Source organism: Engystomops pustulosus, chromosome 3 (genome assembly GCF_040894005.1).
Source record: "Engystomops pustulosus chromosome 3, aEngPut4.maternal, whole genome shotgun sequence".
In the NCBI taxonomy this organism is placed as follows: Eukaryota; Metazoa; Chordata; class Amphibia; order Anura; family Leptodactylidae; genus Engystomops; species Engystomops pustulosus.
This window is the reverse complement of record NC_092413.1, coordinates 76,600,497-76,625,706: the sequence shown is the minus strand read 5'-3', so window position 1 is coordinate 76,625,706 and position 25,210 is coordinate 76,600,497. Positions and strand designations below refer to the sequence as shown.

General features: G+C 41.5%; 1 protein-coding gene across 19 annotated transcripts in view; it reads left to right on the top strand.

Moving 5' to 3' along the window:
• The window catches only part of AFDN (afadin, adherens junction formation factor), a 251,176-nt gene that overhangs the window by 204,652 nt on the left and 21,314 nt on the right, over positions 1 to 25,210 (top strand). For 10 of the 19 annotated variants that reach the window (XM_072141135.1, XM_072141136.1, XM_072141134.1 and 7 more), the window contains one exon: positions 9,774 to 9,809. The exons of the other annotated variants lie outside the window; for them this stretch is intronic. In XM_072141135.1, coding sequence (XP_071997236.1) covers positions 9,774 to 9,809 — 36 coding nt within the window. The remainder of the gene's footprint in view (positions 1 to 9,773; positions 9,810 to 25,210) is intronic. 19 annotated transcript variants of the gene reach the window in all.

Genomic DNA, 25,210 nt, shown 5'->3' with positions numbered 1-25,210 from the left:
TTAGATTCCAGACGCCAAACTTCTTTTCTTCCACAAGACAAGAGAGAATCCCTTACCTCCTTCATAGACAAATTCCAGAGGAAAAAATCATGCAGCGTCCGTTCAGCCATGAGACTGCTAGGTCACTTAACAGCTTGCATAAACTGTGTATCATGGAGCCAGTTCCATGTAAGAACACTACAGGCGTGGACACTAAAAATTTGGGACAAGAACCTGGATCATTTAGACTTCAAGAAGGTCATTCCCCTGGAAGTCAAAAATTCTCTAAACTGGTGGAAATACCAACAGCATCTAGAAAAGGGAATACCATGGAATCCAACTCCAGTCCTGATCATCCAAACAGACGCCAGTTCCTCAGGATGGGGAGCTGTTCTTCCAGACCGTTACCTTCAGGGGTCATGGTCCCCTTGGATGAGAAGACAATCCTCAAACCTAAGGGAATTATCGGCAGTATGGGAAACACTAAAAAGGCTTCCCAAAACCCAGGTAAAGAATATCAGGATCCTCTCAGACAATGTGACCACTGTGGCCTATCTACGTCGTCAAGGGGGCACAAGATCCTCGGACCTGATGGAGGTCACCAAGAAGATCTTCTCCTGGGCAGAAAATCACCTAGATTCCTTAACAGCGGTATTCCTAAAAGGGTCAGAGAATCAGTCAGCGGACTTCTTGAGCAGAGAAAAGATGGACCCACACGAATGGTCCCTGAACAGGGAAGTTTTTATTTCTCTAACCCAGAAATGGGGCTCTCCATTGGTAGATCTGTTTGCCTCAAAAAAGAATACTCAAACAGAGGTATTTTTTTCCATCTCACCCAAGGACAACCCTATGGGACTGGATGCCCTAAGCCAATCATGGGGGACAAATCTAGCATATGCTTTTCCTCCATTTCCCCTAATCTCCAGAACCTTACAAAAAATTCTATCGAGTCGGACAACAGTGATCCTAGTAGCACCATTCTGGCCGAAGAAACCTTGGTTCCCACTTCTCTTGAAACTAGCAATCTCAGGACCCATCTTCCTTCCCTACAGAAGGGACCTGCTACACCAGGGCCCTCTTCTTTACCCAGACCCGAAGTTTCTGAACCTAGCGGCCTGGCTCCTGAAAGGGAATTGCTCCTAGCTAAGGGAATTTCTCACCAGGTCATACAGACCCTAATAGCAAGCAGGAAACCAATCACCAACAAAATATACTACAAGATCTGGAAAAAGTATATATCCTGGTGCGGGGACCTTTCCCCGATTCCGGGCAAACCGGATATCATTAAAATTCTGGATTTTTTACAGGATGGGTTTTCTAAAGGATTAAGACCTAACACCCTTAAGGTCCAAATTTCGGCCTTAAGCGCCTGTTTTGACTTCCCATTAGCAGAGCACAAGTGGGTGAAGATGTTCATGAAAGCAGTCTTAAGACTGCGACCTACAATCCGATCAGAGATACCAAAATGGAACTTATCACTAGTCCTAGACTCCCTTATGAAGCCTCCGTTCGAACCACTCTCGGAATGCAGCCTGAAAGACCTATCTCTCAAAACCTCCTTCCTTGTGGCCATAACATCCGCCAGGAGAATTGGAGAACTGCAGGCCCTATCCTCCAAGGAACCCTTCCTGATCATCTCGGAAGACAAGATAGTACTAAAATTAGATACGTCTTTCCTCCCAAAAGTAGTCTCAGACTTCCATAGAAGTCAGGAAATCGTTTTACCATCTTTCTGTAACAACCCAAAGAATGAGAAGGAAGCACTCTGGCATACCCTTGATGTCAGAAGAGCTGTCATAATCTATCTAGACAGAACCAAATCTTTCAGAAAGTGCAGAAACCTCTTTATTCAGTTTGGGGGAAAAAATAAAGGAGAGAAATCATCAAGTTCCACCATTGCTAGGTGGATAAAACAAACCATCTCTAAATCCTACCAGCTACAAGATGTGAGTCTCTCAAAAAACATAACAGCCCACTCTACCAGAGCTATGGCTACTTCCTGGGCAGAGAAACGGGGAGCATCCATCTCCCAGATCTGCAAGGCAGCTACGTGGTCAAGTACATCGACATTCCCAAAACATTACCGCCTGGATCTACCTTCTAGCCATGATTTGAGTTTTGGACGGAAAGTTCTCCAGGCTGTGGTCCCTCCCTAATCTATTTATCTGGTAAGTCTCCAGGTGCCGTCATGGGGGACGTAATGGAAAAAGTGAATTAGTCTCACCGGTAATTCTGTTTCCATAAGTCCACCATGACGGCTATATTTACCCTGCCCTGTGTTATTAATGATGTCTGGCTAATATCTTCTAGCTCTCTACTGGAACCCCGGTGGTTATTTGGAAGACACTGGGGAACAGCGGCAGAGGAGGGGCCTTATATCTTTCGCAACTTCCTGTCCCTACCAAAGGTCAAGGTGCAACCTCCAGGTGCCGTCATGGTGGACTTATGGAAACAGAATTACCGGTGAGACTAATTCACTTTTTCTAGCCTCTAAATCACGCATGCTCCAGGTGATGTCAAAGTGGTTTATCCATTTCAGCAAATTAAAGAGAACCTACCACCACGAATCTACCTATAAAGGTAGATCGGGTGGTAGGTGGTACACTTTATTAACCTAATATGTAAATTTCGTTATGCGGCTACTGGGGCGTGGAGTAGCCGGCACGAGGCTACACAGCGCGGCTACTCCACGCCCCAGTAGCCACATTACTCCTCCTACCCTGTTGCGTGCGGCGCAGTAGCTCCGGCCTCGGAGCTGGGACTGCTCAGCCGTCGGTCTGCGTTCTGTGCATGCGCAGAACGCCATCATGGCGGACGAGGGCGCGCAGCTACGCAGCTATTATAAAGGTTATACAATTTTCCCATATACTTTCTGTATCAATTTCACACGGTTTTCTAGATCTCTGCTTGCTGTCATGCTATAGAAAGCTTCTATGTTTACTTCCAGTGGACAGAAATTTGACCGTGTTTACACAGGTGCACAGCTTGTTATATCACAGAGAGTAATCAGAGCTGTGTGATATAATGAACTGTACACCTGTGTGACCATGGTCAGATTTCTGTCCACTGGAAGTAAACACAGAGGCTTTCTATAGCATGACAGCAAGCAGAGATCTAGAAAATTGCGATAAAGTATATTGGAAAAGTATATTGGAAAGTTGTATAACTTTTTATAATACATACAATAACATTAATTTGCTGAAATGGGAATACCCCTTTAAGCGCAGGCTCCAGAAGGTTGTCATAGATACATAACAACTATTTTTGCAATCATAGACCTGTGTACACAGAATAAAGACACAATAACCATGTTATGATGCCTTCACAATTGATTACTTTTTTTTACAATTGAAAGCAATAGGGAATACACATTGTTGTTTTATGGTTAAGCAACGACAATGGAGCGACATATTAATAAGATACAAATATATTGCTAGACAAAGAGAGTGGGAAAGCTCAAAGGAAGATGCTAAGATCCTTACAATTGTTGAAACCCAAAACCCACAGTGCATCACATTTTAGAATCCACTTGGCTTCGGCGCAGTAGATCCCTCTGGAGATCGCCACTTCCAGGGTACTTATCCACCCTTTCAATACCAGCGAAGCAGAGTGGAATCGGATCATTGGAGTGGTGTGTCCTCATATGTCCTATGAGCCCAAGTCCTCATATGTCCTATGAGCCTAAGAGCCATTCCCCGTTCCCTAAATCTAACAAAAATGTTCCTGATTGTTTTCCCAATATAAAATTTATTGCAGTAACAGAAAAGAAAATAAACTGCGAAGGTAATTCTATAAGTGATGAAATCCTTAACATTCCACTTTAATGCCCCCTATTTGTAGTGTTTTGGCTTGCATATTGTACTTACAAAAGTTGCAATGTACACACTTGTAGAAATCGAGTATCTACTCCGAACTCAGTTTTTAATATGGGGCAACGTCTAAAGGTGACATGTCCTCTGTGTGTGGGAAGATCGGCCAGTTTTGGTTCCTGACGGAGAACATTCCAATAGCTTTATGGATAACGTTGTCGTTAGGACTAAAATCAAAGGAGAAGGCAAATCTCACTTCGCTTTCGTTCTTCTGTTTTTTTGGGGTTTGGGAAGCAAATTCTGTCTAGGAACCACAGCAGCTTTTTCAAGTGCAGCTTGAATGGTCGCAATCGGGTAGCCACTTTCTATAAAGTGTGTAGCCAATTCATGGGCTTGTTGATAAAATCTTGTACGATCGCTTTTAAGCCTTTTCAGTTGCAGAAACTGACTAAATGGAACACTAGATTTTACGTGCATGGGGTGAAAACTGTCATAATGTAAAAGTGAGTTGGTTGCTGTGGGTTTCCTGAATCCCTCCATAGATGGCAATCCATTACTTGCTTTAACTCTGACATGTCAAAAGTCTAAATAGTCACCCCCAAAATTAGCCGGAAATGTTCATGTTATTGGTGTTATTCAAATAGTCTACGAATAGAAAGAACTCGTCACGTGAGCCGTCCCAGACTGTAAAGATGTCCTCCACATAACGTAAGTATGTGTGTATATGCTTGGCAAAAGGGTTGCACAGAGTAGACAAAGTGGGATTCAAACACTGCCAAAAATATATTGGCCAGTGTGCAGGCGACGGGAGTACCCAGGGCCGTGCCCACCCTCTGTGCATACCACCATTCACCAAACATAAACGTGTTGTGAGAGAGGATAAATTCCAATGACAAACAAAAGTAATGTAACTTGTGCCATTACCCTCATTCTCCAGGACCAAACGGACAGCACCCACTACCAAGATCCTGGGGAATGCGGGTATACAGACCCTCCACATCTATGGAAGGGAGTTGAAAGCTGTCTTGACGCGTCAGGTCCCTGATAGCCAACAGAAAGGAAGTGGTATCTTTTAAATACATCAGGATATCGTCTAACAAGGGGAACAGTAACCATTCTAGGTATTGGGAAACTGGTTCCGTAAGTGATCCCATATCGTCTGCAATTGGATGACTTGGCGGTTTATGCAGGGTCTTATGTATTTTTGGGAAAAAGTACCAAACAGGGTATATGGGACATTTAGGAAAGAGGCGTTCAGCTGTTTTTTTTCAAAAGGGTACCATTCTTAACATTGCGTCTTAATAGGGACTGTAAATGGGATAAATACTTTTCAGTAGGATTACAGTCCGAGCGTACGCAAATACAGTCATCTTCCAATTGACGTTCTGCTTCTCCTAATACGTAGTATTCACGTGACATAACCACCATATTCCCACCCTTGTCGGCCGGTTTTATGACTAAGTCACTGCGTGACTTGATAAATTTCGGGGCTCTCCTTTCACTGGGGGACAAATTGTCCGGTGCACTTGGATATACCAGAGCCCTGACATTCTTAGTGACACGCTGAACAAAAGTCTTAATAGGATGAGCGGCCGGCAAGGGTGGGCAAAAAGTGGAATCCCCCCCCCCCCCCCTTAAAATCCTCAATCGAAATTGTACCAGTGTCTACATATTCAGTGTTCTGCACAAAATGTAAATAATGTAACAGCCTGACATCAGAATGCTCAATGTTATGTATGGTGGTAGACGGGCTAAAGCCCAGAGGGCTACTGGGAATTTCACCAGCCCTTCGCTCTATGTTAGGTGCGGGTCTATCATGAAAAATCCTTTACAACTTCAATTTGCGTGATGCTTTAAACATGTCTATTTCACAATACATCAAATCTACTTGACATAGCATAATTTAAGCCTTTAGATAATAAGGAGAATACATCACTGTCAAGGTTGTAGTAAGGTTGACTACAGTTTGGTTACTACAAAAATCACCTGTATATCAAGCCAGGAGACTTGTTTCCATTTCATGCTTTGTTTCCTTCCTCGTCCTGCCCCAGCATGTGCGTCTCCCAAAGGGTGTTGTCCTTCGCAACAGTCCCAGTCTCATCTGAATGACTGGAGTCTGACTCAGTGGTCCAAATGTCAGTGTTGGATTTCCTCCTTATAAATCTTTCGCCCTCCTCCTCTGTTTCTGTTGGAATTATTGTGCATCTGCCAATCGAAGACATGACCTTTGTCAAAGTCCTGTTTGTCCTGCAGGAACTTCTCTCTTTTTATTCTTCACTTCCATCTGGGTTAGTAACAATTTTTTCTCCAACCTTATGAAAAACATCTGGGATTGTTTCTCTGAAAGACGAGATCTCAGCTTAATTTTAGCTTTACGTAGACCGATGGTGTCTAGCTCGTATTCTTTCCTATTCCTAACTAGCACCAGCTGCATCAAATCAGTGGAGTGTTATAAATATAATTTTCTCAACTTGTCAATGAACAAGGATCGTCCTTGTACTGTGCAGGTTCTTTATAGATCCGCAGACCTCTGGGAACCCAGCCATTGTCTTTATAAGATACCAGGGAATGGTTTGTCCAAAATCTAATCTTTGTCCGCTAAAGAGAAAACTTTGTGTTCCAGAGTCTTTGTGCTAATCATTTGCCACATATCTCTTTTGTTGCATAAATCAAAAATGCAGCGGCATCCTTTCTGTCCATATTAAATGCACTTTCTGCATTGCTGGTGCTTGCATTAGTCTCCATTGCGGAGTCCACCAAGACTCAAGGTGGAGCATTTCCCAGTGTTTCGAAGCGTGCTCTAGTCCAATCAATAGTCCGAACTTAATGTCTGGAGAGAGCAGTACTGGCACTGCTCCTATACATAAACCGCTCCAAATGTAAATAGGAATCAGCTCTCGTAGAGTATTTGTTAGCACCTGCTTCAGTAATTCAGAAACCGGGGGTGCTCAGCAGAGATCTATAGCAGGTAAACAAAAGAATGGTGTGGCACTCACCGGAGTAGTCCTTCAAAGCTTTAATGGGTGCATAAAGGGTTACAGGATGCTGACATGCAGCAAGCCTTTAGGAGGTCAAATTGTAATGGGAACCTGTTACCAAAGTGCCATTTTTCGCTTTTGACAGGTTGCCATATATACAAAACTGTATTTTATAATAACTCATGTGCAGGAAATACAGTGCGGTGTCTATGAGAACCTGTCACCTACTAAAAATGGTTCTCTGACCAGTTCTTATTAAAGAAATGCTTTACATGTGTCATGATGCATTTGGAGAGCCTAGAGGTACCAAAACAGGGTTAAACCCCTGAGTGACTCTAATTCTGGAAACTACACTACTTGTGGAATTTTTTATATATGAGAGAACTGCAACAGCTGAATGTAAAAGAAACAGAGATGGCAGTAGCTCAGAAATGATCTTCATAAAATCTTTATTTAGTATTTTCAACTTCCCACAAATGTTCCAAATGGGTATAACACTCTAAACTACATGCTGTTCAAGACTATAATGATTGGTTAGTGTATACAGTGACACTAATTGCTAGCCATAAAATTCTACAGGGCTCAGAAATGATAGAGTACCATGATAGAGGTCTAACTTGTATGATTTCAACTGATCCTATATAATTTAACAAGTAAAAAATTAAAAAATAACAACATAACTTTCCAATGGAAATTATCAAGCGGTAATGTGGCCAGAAATTAATGGACAATGGAGGAAACCAGTAAAATGTATTGTATATCCTGAAGGACACTCTCATCAAGAAACAAGGTTTTTCAGGACAGGTGTCACACTAGTAAATAGTGTCCTTCCTATCCCCCTTTTATCTCAGACCCTGTATCTTTACTGAGCTTTTCCTCTACCTTCTGTCTGGAGACAGCAGAGGTACCGGTGCCTGTTGCTTTTTTGACTTGATCATCACCACCTGAAAATGAAGGAAAGATGTGGTGGCATATGCCCCCTATTGCTGAAAAGGATATATGGGATGAATGTGACATTTTAATTGGGGGATGTATGTATCTATTTTGTACCTTTTAACACATACAAAAGGTGTGTAAACTTTATTGACAGGGGTGTGTATGTATTGTGTCAACAAATGTTGGGATTTCAATGTAGTTTTCTTTTACCAAAATGAAAGAAAAAAAAAAAAACCTGCAACCAAAAAAGGATCCTGCAATAAAAAATGAATGAGAGACTCTGATCTGAAACTCTCTTCAATGGTCAATGTGCAGTAGTCAGGGAATGCACAAAAAAACCCCTGTAGTATAAAAAGTAAGCAGTTACAGATCAGCGAGGTGTCATTGAACAGCGTACAGTTGTCACTGCTTGTTATAAAAACCTTCAGTAAAGAAGGGCGGACCTGCCAGACTGATCAGGAAGGCATACCACCTTCATTATTGGGCACTAGAGGAAGATCAGTGCTATCTTTTCACATTGCCATAGAGGCTGAAAGCAGCTGACTTGCTGCAATAGTCCGGTCTGCATTAGTCATCTGATTGCAGTGAACGTGTCGACACGGTTGGAGGGGTGAGTAATCCCTGATCCGCCAGGGGAGATGGCCTGCTGTCAGGGACAATGTCTTGGCGTATATATGTAGGGTATGTATAAATATGGCATAAATAGCCATATGGCAGTCATGAAGGGGTTATTCAAACGCTACATGAAAAAAGGGTCATTAAAGGTTTTGCGTTAGTTTTTTTTTTTTATCCACTGTTTGAAAGGAACCTGTGAAAATTACTGCATATATTTCTAATATATGATTGGGCAAAACGATATTCTTATTCCACTCCTTTGGGATATCTGTGCTGATGAAAGGGGTTACACTCTTCTAGATCACAACAAAAGATTCCAGCACTCATTTATGGTATGCATGAGATAATTTTGTCTTTATTGCAGTGAGAAGCGTTTCGGCAGTACTGAATTGGTCTTTCTCAAATGGAGTTTGGCAGGGAGCAAGCACACTTGGTGCTGAAGGATGAGCGTCTTTCTTTGGCACAGAGTAAGCTAGCTCCCTGCCAAGCTCTATTTTCCTCTTTGCAGCCAGCGATGGCTAGTGTTTGAAAAAGACTAATACAGGCGGTCCCCTACTTAAGAAAACCTGACTTACAGATGACCCCTAGTTACAAACAGACCTCTGGATGTTGGTAATTTACTGTACTTTAGTCCCAGGCTACAATGATAAGCTGTGTAAGATTTATAAAAGGTGTCTGCAAATAAGTTTTATTGTTAATTCTGGTTCTTATGAAAACCCAACATTTTTAAAATCCAATTGTCTCGGAGACCAAAAAAAGATTCTGGCTGGGTGGACAATTATAAAATATACAGTTTTGACTTGCATACAAATGAAACTTAAGAACAAACTGCCTGTACTATTGAAACGTTACACATTGGTTTCGCTGCACTAAAGACAAGATTATCTTTGAATACCATAAATGAGTCTTTGGTCATAATATTTGATTGTGTGTATTAGGTTATTCTGCTTTTTGTTTTGTTTTTATATACATTTAAATATATATTGACTTATGTTAACTTGCTTTTTGGAACCCTCAGACTAAATCACAAAAATAATCCTGCTAAACCTCTAGAAATATTTAAGAACTTTATTATTGATGAATTTTGCCTAAAATGCTTATTTTTTTTTTTTTAACTTATTTGGCTTCTTGTACACAAAACTGTTCTTGTGATGATTTCAGAAATTGTAATTCAGAAGTATAAATCTGTTAGTCATCTGCCTATATAGTGATTGTTAAAATGGTAGTAATAGAATCCAATATCAAACTTAATATTTTGTGTATTTTTGTGGTGGTTTAAATGTTTTGATTTTATTTAATCTTTTTATTAAGAAGTTGAACATCACCCCATTTTTTTAATCTGCTTCTCAGGAGCATGGACAGAATATTGGCAAAAAGAGAAATTGACTTTTGAAAACACAAGTTATTTATCATTTCACTTAGCATCTTTTTCCCCTCTCCTCTTTGATATCTGCAGCAGACTGCTGTGCCAGCAATCTCTGTTCTAGATTTGGTATGTTCTGTTTTTCTTTTCTCTTCAGCCATCTTCATATTCTTCCTCTTTTATGATCATATTTTCTGTAGTGGTTTATGTGCTGTCTTCGCTTGGTCTTTATTGTACTTTTTTGGGACTATTCTTTCATGTTACTTGATGCATGCTATGCCTGGAAGTAGAATCCCCAGTAATTCAGTGTCATTTGTTCTATCTCATTCTTACATTTATTTATGTTGTAAAGTTGTTTTACTTGTAATACTGGGATTGGCAATTTTTAGTATTCCTATAAATATTTATAGAGTAATATATTTTCAATATTTGATCTATAATGTGAATGCCAAAGGTTGCCAATTGCCTATTTTGATAACTCTTGTAATGTACTTTAATGGTTAAGTTTTTTTTACTAAAATCAGATCTTCTTGCTTCTAAGGAGCCAGTGGCTTTATTTATTCTTGGGTATTCATAAAAAATAATCACATAAGCATCCATAATCTGTTGAACTTGATCTCCTTTTTGCCTAAAGGTCCAATGATTTATTTGCAGCTGATTTTTTTTTTTTCCTTTTTTGTTGTGATGTTTAATTTCACAGAAGTTTATATTGTGTTGTTTAACCCCTTAAGCCACCATGGTGTTGGGGAGCAACATGGGGAGTTTGTATTTTGGCCACCATGAAGTTTCCAAAATCATGGAGGTCACACAGGCTCAGAAACAGAACCCATGTAATCCATGCAGGAGGCCTCTGCACGTCCCGATACTGCTGTTTAACCTCTGACGCCCCAGCACCTCAAGGACTCGCCCACCTCTCCTCACGGCGGTTCCCCAGCCCCACGCCGAGTATGGAGGTGCCGTTCATCTCCAAAGCAGCCCTGGGTTCCAATGAAGGACCCCACTGCTGCCTGCCTTGAGTGCCTGATGCTTATGTCAGCCTATGCATTTGCCCTCAGTAAGGTAGTGTATTAATTTGAACAAGTGATCAGATGGTCACTTGTTCAAGTCCCAGAGGGGGAAAAAAGTGTAAGAAAAAGTTTAATAAAAATTTTCATTCACAATGAAAGTCCCCAAAATGCCCCATATAGTGCAAGACCCCAAAACACAATAAAACCTGAAAAACATATATTGGATATGGCCAAACCTTACAATAAAATAAAATCGTTATTGGACCCGTATGGTGAACACCTTAAAAAAAAAAAAAAAAAAACAATATTATGATTTGCTTAATTTCCAAACTTAGGCCTATACTCCCAGGCCAAGTTTTCCCAGTATTTTGTGATAAAATTAGTTACCTCAGTTTATACTCAGGTCAGCTTACAATTGCATATATGTAGTATGTCCGTTTTTTTTTTTTTTTTTCTTCACGGTGAAAAGCCCAAAAACAAAAGGACATTGGTGTGCGGGGTTTGCTATGTAAAAAGGGTATTATAATGTCCCCTTTTCTGTAGCAGCCGTCTTATTAAAACATTTAAAGGGGATACTCAAAAAGGGCAGCTGCAGAAAAGGGGGTATTTTAAATGTGGGGCTGCACTAAATGACACTTTATATGGGTTGGGGTTAGATATGGACTATTTGCGGGGCACACAATTTTATTTTCCACGGACCATGGTAAGAGGGTTACACGACTCGGTCCCTTGTAAAAAATTTTGAATGCAGCCGATTCCCAGATGCAAAAAGGTTGGGGAACACTGCTGTAGAACATAAAAAGCTATATACCGTATATACTCGAGTATAAGCCGAGACCCCTAATTTTACCACCAAAAACTGGGAAAATATATTGACTCGAGTATAAGCCGAGGGTGGGAAATGCATTGGTCACAGACCCGCCCAGTATATAGCCAACCAGCCCCCAATAGTATACAGCCAGTCCAGCCTGCCCCCAGTAGTATACAGCCAGTCCAGCCTGCCCCCAGTAGTATACAGCCAGTCCAGCCTGCCCCCAGTAGTATACAGCCAGTCCAGCCTGCCCCCAGTAGTATACAGCCAGTCCAGCCTGCCCCCAGTAGTATACAGCCAGTCCAGCCTGCCCCCAGTAGTATACAGCCAGTCCAGCCTGCCCCCAGTAGTATACAGCCAGTCCAGCCTGCCCCCAGTAGTATACAGCCAGTCCAGCCTGCCCCCAGTAGTATACAGCCAGTCCAGCCTGCCCCCAGTAGTATACGCCTGCCCTCAGTAGTATACAGCTTGCCCCAGCATTAAAAAAAAATAATAAACGTATATACTCACCCTCCGTTGGCCCCGATGTGCAGCGCTGCTCCCCCGATGTCCGCGCGGCTCGTCTTCAGGCTTCCGCGCCCGTCTTCTTTCTTCTGCCGGGCGGCGCCATTGCTCTCTCTCTCTCGGCCGGCGCCTAGTATGACGCACCGCTGCTGACATCATCCTAGGCGCCGCCCGGGAGAAGAACACCGGAGGGTGAGTATATACGTTTATTATTTTTTAAGTATTTTTAACTTCCTATATGACTCTTTTATAAGCCGAGGAGACGTTTTTCAGCACATTTTTTGTGCTGAAAAACACGGCTTATACACGAGTGTATACAGTAAATGGTATATTTCCGTAACTGTACTGACCCAAATAACATAAGTAACATGTTAGCTATGCCATTTGGTGTATAAAACACAACAAAAAAGTAAAAATCTTATTTTTTCCAAAAAAGGTATTGCATCCCCTAAGAAAGTTTTACTGAAATCCTTGAGGGGTCTAGTTATTAACACCTTAGCCACATGTGACATAATACTACGTCACATGCCGGGTGCAGGTGCATGGAGCGGACGGATCATATTGCAGCAAAGGCTTACCGGTGACACCCGGCGGCTTCAAAAGGATGACCCTGTGACATCATCGGGGAGCGTCGCCATGGCAGCCTCGGGTCTTCTGAAGGCCCAAGGCTGCTTCGGGTCATCCTATTCATTACAATGTGCTATCAGCACATTGAAATGAATGCGTAAAATCCCCATGTATTGCCATACTGTAGTATGTCATTTATATGATAGTATTGTGCAGACAACCTAAGGTTAAAGTACCCTAGGGAGTATGAAAAATAGTAAAAAAACACCCTCCTTTCCCTAGAACTGATAAAAAAACCTTAAAAAATCATAAACACATTAGGTATAGTCGTGTCTGAAAATGCCCATAATCTATCAATATATAAATCACTGCGTTTAACCCTGTAACGGAAAATTGCGCCCAAAGTCGAAAATGGCAATTTTTTTGCAATTTAAAAAAAATAATTCGATAAAGTGATCAAAAGCTCGTACAGTCCAAAAAATTATAACATTGGAAATGTCATCAAAAGCCGAAAAAACTACACCTTTCAACGCTCCCTACAACAAAGTATTAAAAAGTTATTAGCGCCAGAAGATGGCAAAATGCCCCCAAAAACATTTGTACAGGAGGTTTTAATTATGTATGAAAACATTATAAAACCTATACAAATTTGGTATTCCCGTAATCGTACCGACCCATAGAATAAAGCAGACATGTCATTTGGGGCATACAGGGAAATCTGTAAAATCCAAGCCCACTAGAATACAAATGTGTTTTTTACCAATTTCACTGCATTTGGAATTTCTAAATACCATACCGGCATGGAATATTAAATACCATCACTGTGAAGTGCAATTTGTTACGCAGAAAATAAGCCATAACACAGCACTGTACATGGAAACGAATAAGGGCTGCGGCGGAAAGGGGTTAAAATAGGTTCACTCTTTAGAGGATTTTACTGCCTATTATCTTAGGTGTTCAGGAAAAGGGACTTATCACTTACCCAAATAGACTCGCTTTCCCTTCCGAACCATACCATGCCACTGATACTGCAGTTTGTAAGGATATTACTGCATTCTAGAGAAACTGGGTAACTGCATCATTTTTAACCCCTTCTAAAAATAAAAATTTAGGGGTCAAAGCAAGGTTTTTTGGAAAAAGATTTTCACTTACATGTGCTAATGCAAATACTTTCTATAAAAAAAAAACTGTGGTGGTAAAATGCTTAATATAAACCTTATAAATTGTCCTATTTTGAAAACTATACAACCCAGAGAATTTACCATATCAGAGCTTCACTGTTCTAGCACCTTAGGAACTTTTGTAATGCAATGTAATGGCACCTGAAAACAAAGTCCTCAAAATCTGCCCTCTAAAAGCTCAATAGCACTCCTTCTGTTCTGTCATCTGCTGTGGACCCCTAAAGTACCATATATACTCGAGTATAAGCCGACCAGAGTATAAGCCAAGACCCCTAATTTTACCACCAAAACTGGGAAAAACTATTGACTCGAGTATAAGCCGAGGGTGGGAAATGCATTGGTCACAGTTCCCCCCCACCTGTATATAGCGCCCTAGTAGTATACAGCCAGCCACCCCCAAGAGGTAGTATACAGCCAGCCAGCCCCCATGTAGTATACAGCCAGCCAGCCAGCCCCCATGTAGTATACAGCCAGCCAGCCAGCCCCCATGTAGTATACAGCCAGCCAGCCAGGCCCCATGTAGTATACAGCCAGCCAGCCAGGCCCCATGTAGTATACAGCCAGCCAGCCAGACCCCATGTAGTATACAGCCAGCCAGCCAGACCCCATGTAGCATACAGCCAGCCAGCCAGACCCCATGTAGCATACAGCCAGCCAGCCAGACCCCATGTAGCATACAGCCAGCCAGCCAGACCCCATGTAGCATACAGCCAGCCAGCCAGACCCCATGTAGCATACAGCCAGCCAGCCAGACCCCATGTAGCATACAGCCAGCCAGCCAGCCCCTATGTAGCACACAGCCAGCCAGCCGGACCCCATGTAGCACACAGCCAGCCGGCCGGCCAGGCCCCCATGTAGTACACAGCCAGCCGGCCGGCCAGGCCCCCATGTAGTACACAGCCAGCCGGCCGGCCAGGCCCCCATGTAGTACACAGCCAGCCGGCCGGCCAGGCCCCCATGTAGTACACAGACGGCCGGCCGGCCAGGCCCCCATGTAGTATACAGACAGCCTGCCGCAGCACTTTAAAAAAAAAAAAATTATATACTTACCTTCCGATGCTCGGCGCGGCTCCCCGATGCACAGGGATTAGGAAATATATTGTCTACCAACGATTTGGAGAACTGTAGTAACATGTCCCATATCCTGGTCTGGAACTCGGTTATTCAGTGACTATTTTTGTTTTGTGCATGCACAGTTTTATCCATTTGGTTTTATTTGACACCAACTCTTTATGTACTACTGTATCTAGTGTTCACATGCTACGATATGTAGCACTAGTAGTGGTGCAGGTTGCAACCAGGCACTCTGCCAAAGGTGCCATTTGACTCCTATACCATAACAATACAAAGCAAGATCTCCTATTACTTACCTAATACTATCTATGGTGACATCCCACTGATATTATATATAACAATATGATTTTATGTTCAGTTTTATGTTTGTTGTTTCATTTAACAATTTTTTTCTGCAGATCACAGGTGATGTGCTATTTTATGCAAAAAATACATGTTGAGTAAAAAAAGTAGTGCATGGTACACATTTTTATTTAGTTCTTTTATATCTACCGAGGGGCATACGGTATTACCAGAGCATACTCCCCACTAGGTATATATATTTTCATATATATGTCTGTTTTATGCTTTTTTTATATGTTCATTTATTTTAATTAGGATGTTGGAAGGCTTCCAAATTTTTAAGTAAATTTCAACTTTTTTAGAGGACACTGGAACATGGTGTTTTTGTACATGTTTGGTTACAATTTACTGCTGGCACATTATAACAGATTTGCAGAAATGACCTGTCTGTGGGTCAAAGCAAAGATAGAGGCTCCCATGTGCCAGCGGCTGTTACGTGCTGCGGGCACTTTTGCTGCAATATGCCCTTTACATGCAGCAATAACACCTTTTACATGCCAGCAAACACCCCCATCTGTATGGAGAGGGCTTAGCCCTTGTGCCCTCTCCACAAACCTTGCTACACAAGCCGACATACTATTAAGTCGCTTTGTGGCAATGGGTTAAAGCAGGGTTAAAAGGATGCATCCACTACAGGTAGGGTTAAAGCAGAGGGTTTAAGAGAGCATGAATCCACTACAGAGGGGAAGGAAACGTAACAGACAGGTTCTCTCTCTTGTGCAAGGTCAGTCAGACCCCATACACACTCAGGGCTCCACAGCCATATCTCTATGTTGATCATGGCTGGCTTTTAAAGTAAAGAGCAGGGGATCATTTCTTAACTGCTCTTCTCCTTGGTGCCCTTCATCACTCTAGCTCTTCAGGCAGTGGCATGTCTTACCCGATCCTTAAAGGAAACCTACCACTTAGTATGGCAGGGGTAAGCTGTAAGTACCGAGCACCAGCTCAGGGTGAGCTGGTGCCGGTACTTACTTTCGTTAGTGTTAAAACCGCGGTATCGCGGTTTTAACACTTTTTAAACTTTAGGGCAGAAGGGGCTTCGGCGCTGCGCGCGACCGTGCGCGCGCAACATCTCCGCTATTTCCTATGGAGGCGCGCGCACGATCGTGCGCACGCAGCGCCGAAGTGTCTTCTGCCCTAAAGTTTAAAAAGTGTTAAAACCGCGATACCGCGGTTTTAACACTAACGAAAGTAAGTACCGGCACCAGCTCACCCTGAGCTGGTGCTCGGTACTTACAGCCTACCCCTACCATACTAAGTGGTAGGTTTCCTTTAAAGAGAAACTGTCTTCAGGAGATTCAGGGGAGCAATGTAGCTAGGTGGATGCTTGTTAAATAAGGAGCGGAATAGGAGTGTCAGCAGACTGGATGGATGCTGGTAGTTGATTGAGTTTACAGATTTCTGGGATGTGCTGGAAAGAACCCAGCAGTCACATTACACAGTGACACATATTAATAACTCTGTGGTTTAATAACCTCTATAGAAGGGAGAGATTTGGGTTCTCCAAAAATATGTTGTAGGCTACATGCTCTAAAATAGGCATTTGCTTTACCTACATGGAAAGTTTGCAGCTTTGTTGGAGGGCATTTACAGGCTGAGCCATTTATATGGATACATCTAAATAAAATAAGAATGGTTGGTGATCTCAACTTCCTGTTTGTGGTACATTAATGTATGGGCGTTAGGAAATATTTCAATATGGGTGTTGACCATGGAAGCCATTTTTGTCAGCCATTTTGGATCCAACTTTTTTTTTCAAAAATCAAGCTTATTAAAAATTTGGATCCAACTTTTTTTTTTTTAAAATCAAGCTTATTAAAAATTTCACAATAGAAATAATGATGTGTTTGGTTTTAATATAACTCTTCTTTCATGAGTTATTTAAAAGTTTATGACCAATAATAAAATGTATTCAAAGTGCTGCCCATTTTGTTGGATTGTCAGTGCAACACTCTTCTCCCACTCTTGACACACAGATGGCAACACCGCAGAAGAAATACTGTGAAATAATGTATACTGGAAGCCTTCACTAGCATAGACAATTTCCTTCAGATTACCCCAAAGGTATGAGTCTAAGGGGATCAGATCAGGAGACCTTGGTGGTCATTCAACTGGCCCACGATGACCAATCCACTTTCCAGAGAATTGTTCATGCAGGAATGCTCAGACCTTTGGGGACATCTGAAGGCAATTGAATATGCTGTGAAAATGTGAGATGTACAGCATCTTAAACAATGGATACAGGAAGCCTGTTCTATCATTTGTTCTACGCTGTTGCTGTGCATAGGCTGACACAGCTCATACCCTGCAATACATTAGTACAAAAACTTATCTAATCCTAAATGATACTGATGGAAAGTACTACATCTCCCGCAAAAAAACAAGCCATCAATCCGCTCCACAGACAAAAAGATAAAAAATTTTATGCCACTTGGAAGACAGTGATGCAAAAATGATCGATTTTTTTTTTTTTTTTTTTTTTTTTGCCTTATTAGGTTTTATTTTGAGAAATTTTGTAAAACTTAAAAAAATATGCAAGTAGTCTTGTCCCCGTAATCGTATAGACCCAGAAAATAAAAATAAAATGTTTAATAGGTTATACAGTGAACAAACAAAAATAGTCAAACAATTACATAATTGATGCTTTTCTACTCCTCCACGGCCAAAAAAAGTTATGTTTTTAACAATAGGGGATAGCAACCCCAAAATGGTATCACAGGAAAATTCATCTCATCCCACAAAATAAATGCCCACACAAGGCCCCAATAATAGAATAGCTAAAATTGTATAGCCCAGTGATTTTCAACCACTGCGGCACACTTTTTATACTTAGAAAATCCTGGGGCACACCACCAACCAAAATAGCACAAAATGACACTAAAAGGTCATAAAAGGCCTCCCTTTACTAATAAAAAACCCCTATCGGCCTCCCTTTACTAATTAAAAGGCCCTAGAGGCCCCCTTTACTAATTAAAAAAAAGACCCTAGCTTCCTTCTCTATACAAATAATAACCTTATATACTTACCCTTGATGTCTTCTTCCGCGTACCTTCACTCCTAATGGCGATCCGCCCACCTTCTGTAGCTCCTGCACCGCATGCCTCTGGTCACGTGACTTAGGCCGCGCGGTGCAGGAGCTACAGAAGATGGGCGGATCGCTGACGCGGGGCTTGTAGGTAAGTATGGACGCAGAAACACGGGGAGCGGCGGCAGTGCTGCACAGGGGCACCATGGTTCGGGGAACTTTCCCTGCGGCACACTCAACCATGTGTCGCGGCACACTAGTGTGCCACGGCACACAGGTTGAAAATCACTGGTATAGCCTACAAAAGGGTAGAACAAAACTGGCAGCTGTAGGAGGCTATTTCCCTTCTGGGCCTCACTGTGTGCCCATACAACAAGCAAAATCCATATGCGGGGATAAAGATGGATTTATCCTTTTTATCTCTTGAAAATGTGTAAATTGTTGGTCTAAATCAGTGGTGGCGAACCTATGGCACGTGTGCCAGAAGTGGCAATCGGAGCCATTTCTGTGGGCACTCAGACCATTGCCCAAGTTATCCAGATATGACCATATCCACCAAATCTTCCTGCAGTCCCAGCAACTTAAGAGATGATGCTCTCAGCACTATTTTAAAGCAACACTTCATTTGCTGTATGGAACTGCGGGAAAAGTGAGAAGGTGTTTGCAATATCTTTGGATAGAAGCTATAATGAGAGTCTGAATTGGCCTCTTTCAACTGTATTGGTGGTCACGGGGGGGCTGATACGATTAGAACATGTGGAAGAACAGGTAACCAATAAGTTACTGTTTAAAAGCCATGTTGGCACTTCACGGTAAATAAGTGGATTTAGTTTGAAGTTTGGGCACTCGGTCACTAAAAGGTTCGCCATCACTGGTCTAAATGAACGTATTACTGACAAAATTAGACCATTTTAAATTTCATCTCCATTGTGCTTTAATTATAAATATTTCAAGAGGTTAACAAGTTTCCTAAAAGTGTTTCTGATAGTGTGAAGGGTGCAGATTTGAAAATGGGTTGATAGATGGGGGGTTTCTAATATTATACAGTGGTGGCCAAAAGTATTGGCACCCCTGCAATTCTGTCAGATAATATTCAGTATTTCAAAAAATATTAATACCAAAGAATTTGTGATTGCAACCTTCATTTATTTTGCTTGCAATGAAAAAATGCAAAGGAGAATGAGAAAAAAAAGTCAATCATTGATCATTTTACACAAAACTCCAAAAATGGGCCAGACAAAAGTATTGGCACCCTCACCTAATACTTGGTAGCACAACCTTTAGACAAAATAACTGCAAACAGCTTCTGGTAACATCAATGAGTTTCTTACAATGCTCTGCTGGAATTTTAGACCATTCTTTTTTGGCAAACTGCTCCAGGTCCCTTCAAACTGCCATTTTGACATCTCTCCACATGTGGTTTATGGGATTCAGGTCTGAACTCATTGCTGGCCACTTTAGAAGGTTCAGGTGCTTTCTCTCTAACCATTTTCTAATGCTTTTTGAAGTGTGTTTTGTGTCATTGTCCTGCTGGAAGACCCATGACCTTTGAGGAAGACCCAACTTTCTCACAGCTGTGCCGTACATTGTGCTGCAAAATTCGTTGGTAGTCGCGGGTCGTGTAAACTCTATGTTGATGCCTTTTTCCAAAAAGGTCTTGTCTCATCTGACCAGAGACCAGTTTTGGCAAACTCCAGCCTGGCTTTCTTGGTATCCTACCATACAGTCCCTTTTCATTCAGACACCGACAAGGTAGTACAGGTTTGATACGGTTGTACCCTCGGACTGCAGCACATCTTCAACTTGTTGGTTAAGGTCAATTTTTCTTCCCCGTCCACACCTAGGGAGGTTAGCTACAGTTCCAAGGGTTTTAAACTTCTTGATGACACTGCGCACGGTAGACACTGGAACATTCAGGTCTTTGGAGATGGACTTATAACCTTGAGATTGCTCATGCTCCCTCACAATTTTGATTCACCAGTCCTCGGACAGTTCTTTTGGTCTTTTTTTTTTTCCTCCATGCTCAATGTGGTACACACAAGGACACAGGACAGAGGTTGAGTCAACTTTAATCTATTTCAAATGGCTGCAAGTGTAATTTAGTTATTGCCACCACCTGTTAGGTGCTGTTAATTACACAAATTAGAGAAGCATCACATGATATTTCAAATAGTGCCAATACTTTTATCACCCCCTTTTTTATGTTTGGTCTGTAATTATATCCAATTTTGCTTTTTTAACAATTCTTTTTGTGGTTTTCCATTGAAGACTAATTAAATGAATATGAGTATTATCTGACAGAATTGCAGGGGTGCCAATACTTTTGGCCACCACTGTATATTTAAAATTTCAAATAGTCAATTCTGAAAATACAGAAAACTGATTTGTAAGCCTCGTAACATCAAAATAAATTTTCCAGACATTTAAAATTATGAAAATGTAAAGTAGACAAAAGGGAAATGTTATTCAGCAACTTATTTAGGTGGTAAAACTATCTGGCTGAAAATAAAAAAAAATTCGAAATTTGAAAATGGCAAAAAAAATTTTTTATAAATAAACACAAAACTTATCAGACAAAATTTATCACTAAAATGAAGTGCAGCGTAAACTTATCTTAAAATCGCTTTGATAAGTAAAAGTGTTATAAGTTATAACCATATAAAGCAACGCAGGTCAGAATACAAAAAATGGGGCTGAGTCTTAAAGTGTAACCGTCATTCTGAGCAAAAAAAAACTAAAAAAAAAAACATAATTCTGCTCCAGGTGTCCCTGGGAATCATTCCTCAAAGTTTTTTGCCTCTCGGTCCTCATTTAGTACCTTTTTTGTCCCATAGCAACCAGGGTTTCCAGCACTCAGAAAAACTACAATCGGCAAGCACCTTATCACAAGCACCTGCTGCTGACCAATGAAACCATATCTATCTATCGATCTAAGTAAAACTTCAGCACAGAGGGGACAGCTTGAAGACTTGGAGATTCTCTCCTGCCATTTGCTGCTGTGGAGTGTGAGGTGATGGGGGAGGGGGGGGGGGGTGATCGATATGCAGTTTCTGTCTGTGTGTATTATTTTTTTATACACTAGTGTAGGGAAAGCAGAGGGATATATAAGTGTAGGTGTTTTGTTACTAGCACATGACTGCTGGAGCACGGAGCCATGAGGTAAACAGCTGATTGCAGGGAGGGGGGTGGGGGCGTGTCTCTAGCTCCGTAGTCTGCTCCTCAGTGAAAACGGAATGTGCCTAGCAACAGCCATATGAGAGATCACTGACATCTAGGGGAAGTCTGCAGACTTCAAGAGGAAGGAGCAAGATTATGGTAACTAATCCAATTGCAAAATAGCTTAAAATTACCTGCCCTACATGTATCAAAAGTTTTTTGAAATGACAATTACACTTTAAGCTTCAAACTGGCTACCTCCTTATGGGATTAATGTTGTATATAGTTGGCTGAGAGCTTATTTATTTGAGGGACATGTTATACCTTACAACAGTACCATTTTTTGTATTAAAATAGTTTTTTCTATCACTTTTTATTGCATTTTATATGGAACAAGATGGGCAGAAAATGTTTTTGGAGACTTTAAAAAATATTTTTTACACCGTTCAGTGTATGGGTTTAATAGTGATGTTCTTTGGTACAGGTCATTACAGACACAGCGTTAATTTTTATATGTGGAGTTTGAATTGTCCTTTTCCCTTTTTTATTTTAATATGGATATGTTATATGTAAGGGGGCTTTTTTTTTATTATGGAGGGGAAATTTTGTATGGCTATACTCTTGACAGAATACTGGAAAAAGTGTCAGGGGAAAAAAAGGCTTTCCCATCTCTAGCTCACACGAAAGAGTGAGCTCATTTCTCCCAAAAATAGAAGTCCAGTGAGAGGCAGGCTCTCTGCCATTATCCATGAAGGAAGAAGATTTCAGGGAGCAAGTGGGCCTTAGACCATCTCAAATTATTTATAAGGTTAATTTTCATCTCCATTCCTCCAACTGTGCTTCAAGATAACAAGAGTCTCAGGGTTTCTGCCACAAGAAGTGATGGAAACAGAAGTAAAGAATCTACTTCTAAAAAGTGCCCTGGGGAGTGTTCTTTTACAAGAAATAGAAATAGGTTTTTATTCTACTTTTTTCCAGACCATCCAGGAGTTTGCAGAAGCTTTAGTCCAGGTCTGGGAGAAGATCCCTCAGTAGACCATCTGCAACCTCATCAGGAGCATACTTTGGCATTGTAGGGAGGGTTATAGAGGCACATGCAGGACACACACTATATTGAGCCTTATTTTGTCTTGTTTTACAAAAATTTCATCAAAGCTGGAACAGCCTGACAAGTGTGTTTTCCACTTTAATTATGTGAGCGACTCCAAAACCCGGCTCCATTGGTTCATACTGTACATTGAATTTCCATTGATGATTTTTTGTGATTTTGTTGTCACATTCAACTTCTTCCAAAATAAAGTATTCGCTGAGAATTTTCCAATTAAACAGATCATGAGAATATTCCAATTATACAGATCTAGAATGTGTTATTTGAGTGTTCCCTTTATTTTTTTGAGAAGTGTATCATAAACTTAATACAGATAAAAAAGCTCTTCTCTAATGAGTCCAAATCCCTAGATCACTAGAAGAGGCGACGGCACAGTCGAAACAAAGTGGTGAAGTCCGATATATGCCACAGGAAAAGTCTAAAACGATATAGATGTTCTCATGCTTCTACGTCTTCCTATTTTTTTTCTCAATAGCAAAGTAATTAAATACAGCGGACGCACAGTAGCTTTCCAGCCGTGGGTCGCGACTCCCAAGTAGAGATAGTATAACATCGCAAACTCCTTATCCTGGGGCGGTTTACGTTCGGACACTCAAGGTCCCACGGTTGTTTCCTGTGTCGGTGTTAGATCTCTCCGCTCGGAAACCGAGCTCCTCCGCTTTCTTTCTATTTCCGCCGGCTAAACTCTCAGGAAAAAGAGAGATTGCCATGGTGCAGCAAGTTTCAAGTATTAAAAATGAGGGTTTGAGTTTTGTGCTTCCAATTTTTCAGACCATAGAGACGGCTTGCTCAAAGTTTTGGTCCAACTAAATTCTATTTTGCATTAAAATGTTTTACAATAAAAGCAAATTATAAAAGGTTTTACGAAACACGACATGCACACATCCACATTTGTTTCTTTATATTACAGTGTAACCCTAAGAGCGCTCACCCCTTCTCTTTCCTCTTTTCCTTTTAACTCCGATCTAATATCTGAGATGGCCACTTGCATAAGATGAGAACACATGTCCCATATCTAGACAACTTTTTTCTGGTAGGAAGAATAAAGGAGGTTTTATATCTACAGCTGGCTAAGGTGCAACACACTCTTAAGTCGTTTGGCCTTGTTAATAAACCTAAAGAAGTCTTTTCTCTTCCCTTTAAAGTCAAAAACATTTCTGTGATACGTTTGGACTCTGCCTGCCAGAAGTTGTTTCTTCCAGACAAATAGATAATAAAGATCTAGATGGCAGTTAAATGTCAGTCCTAGGCCTATTTACTACATTGATTTGGTGCAAACCCCCCCCCCCCCCCAACTTCCTATGCTGTGCTGCATGTCTGGTATAGGACAGACTCCAGCCTTGACCAGAGGATCTTCCTTCCTCAAAAGATCCTAAACTCCTTTTGGTGGTTAGAAGAAAAGAATCTCCAGAAAGGTATTCCTTGGAGATGAGAAAAAATATTGTCACTTGTGACCGATGCGAGTGATTGGGAATGGGGAGCCCTGTTAAGGAAGCAACTTTTTAAGGGCAATTTTAGAGGCGATAAAGGCAGCCTTCCCGTCTGTTCTGGGATCGGATATGAAGATACTGTTTGACAGTGTGACATCAGTCGCATTTGTGAACTGTCACGGGGACACAAAGTCAGTCTGTGTCTACCCTACAATTTTTTTACCCAAGAAGGAACAAACCTAAATTCCCTTTCAGCTATCCACATAATAGGGAAGGAAAACATAAATGCTGTTGGTTGAATCAGGTAGTCTGATGCCTCAAGTATTCCAGATAACAAGGTTATGGGGTATTCCTGAGAGAGAACGCAGGAACAGGCAGGTCAATACATTCTGCTCTCTATATCCAATGGACCAGCTATGGGGACTGGATGCCCTATCGATGAAGTGGGATTTCAACCTGTCATATGCCATTCCCCCACTCCTGATACTTCCAAGGGACCTGAAGAAAAGGCAGAGTAATATGAATAGCCCGCTTTTGTACCATACAAGCCTGGTTTTCAGTACTTGGAGAGCTGTCAAATCCATGGGTACTGCCAGAAGTTCTCGACTTCCTGTCGCAAGGCCCAGTGTTCCACCTAGGGATCCGCAGTCTCCACTTGATAGCCTGGATTTTGCAAAGCTGATTCTAGTTAAGAGTCCTCGGCCTACAGAAGAGTAGAAAGTTGGTAACATCCCACATATACTTTATGATTTGGAAGGAATTGGCAGCACCATAATATAGACCTTGACCATCCTAATATGGGCAACATCCTGGATTTCCTACAGAGAGGTTTGGAAAAGATTTAAAGCCAGCTACACTTAAGGCACATATTTCTGTGCTTAGCTCTTTATTTGAGAGATCCTTGGCCTCCCATCCTAGGGTGATTTAGGTTTAGCCCCTTAATGATGTATGGCGTAATAGCATGTCACACGTGGCCTGGCAATGTTAGTAAACCCAAAGTTTTACACTGCCATCGCTGCTGGCAAAGCTTAGCGCATGAGCGCCGCCATCTTGGTGAAGATCAGTGCTCTCCATGATGTCACTGGGGTGGGCATCTGGTCACATGACAGCTCAGGTCACACAAAGACCCAAGGCTGTCTGAATTAAACCATTTCATTACAATTACTTTTGGGCCAAAAATTTTAAATTAGCAATGGAGTAAATGACAAAAAGCTCCACAATGTTTAATCCTGAACTTCTCCTAAGTATGTGTTGGTAAATTGCTGTATAGACACACAACAGGGCATAGAAGAGAAAGCGTGCCATTCAATGCAGATTTGCATTGT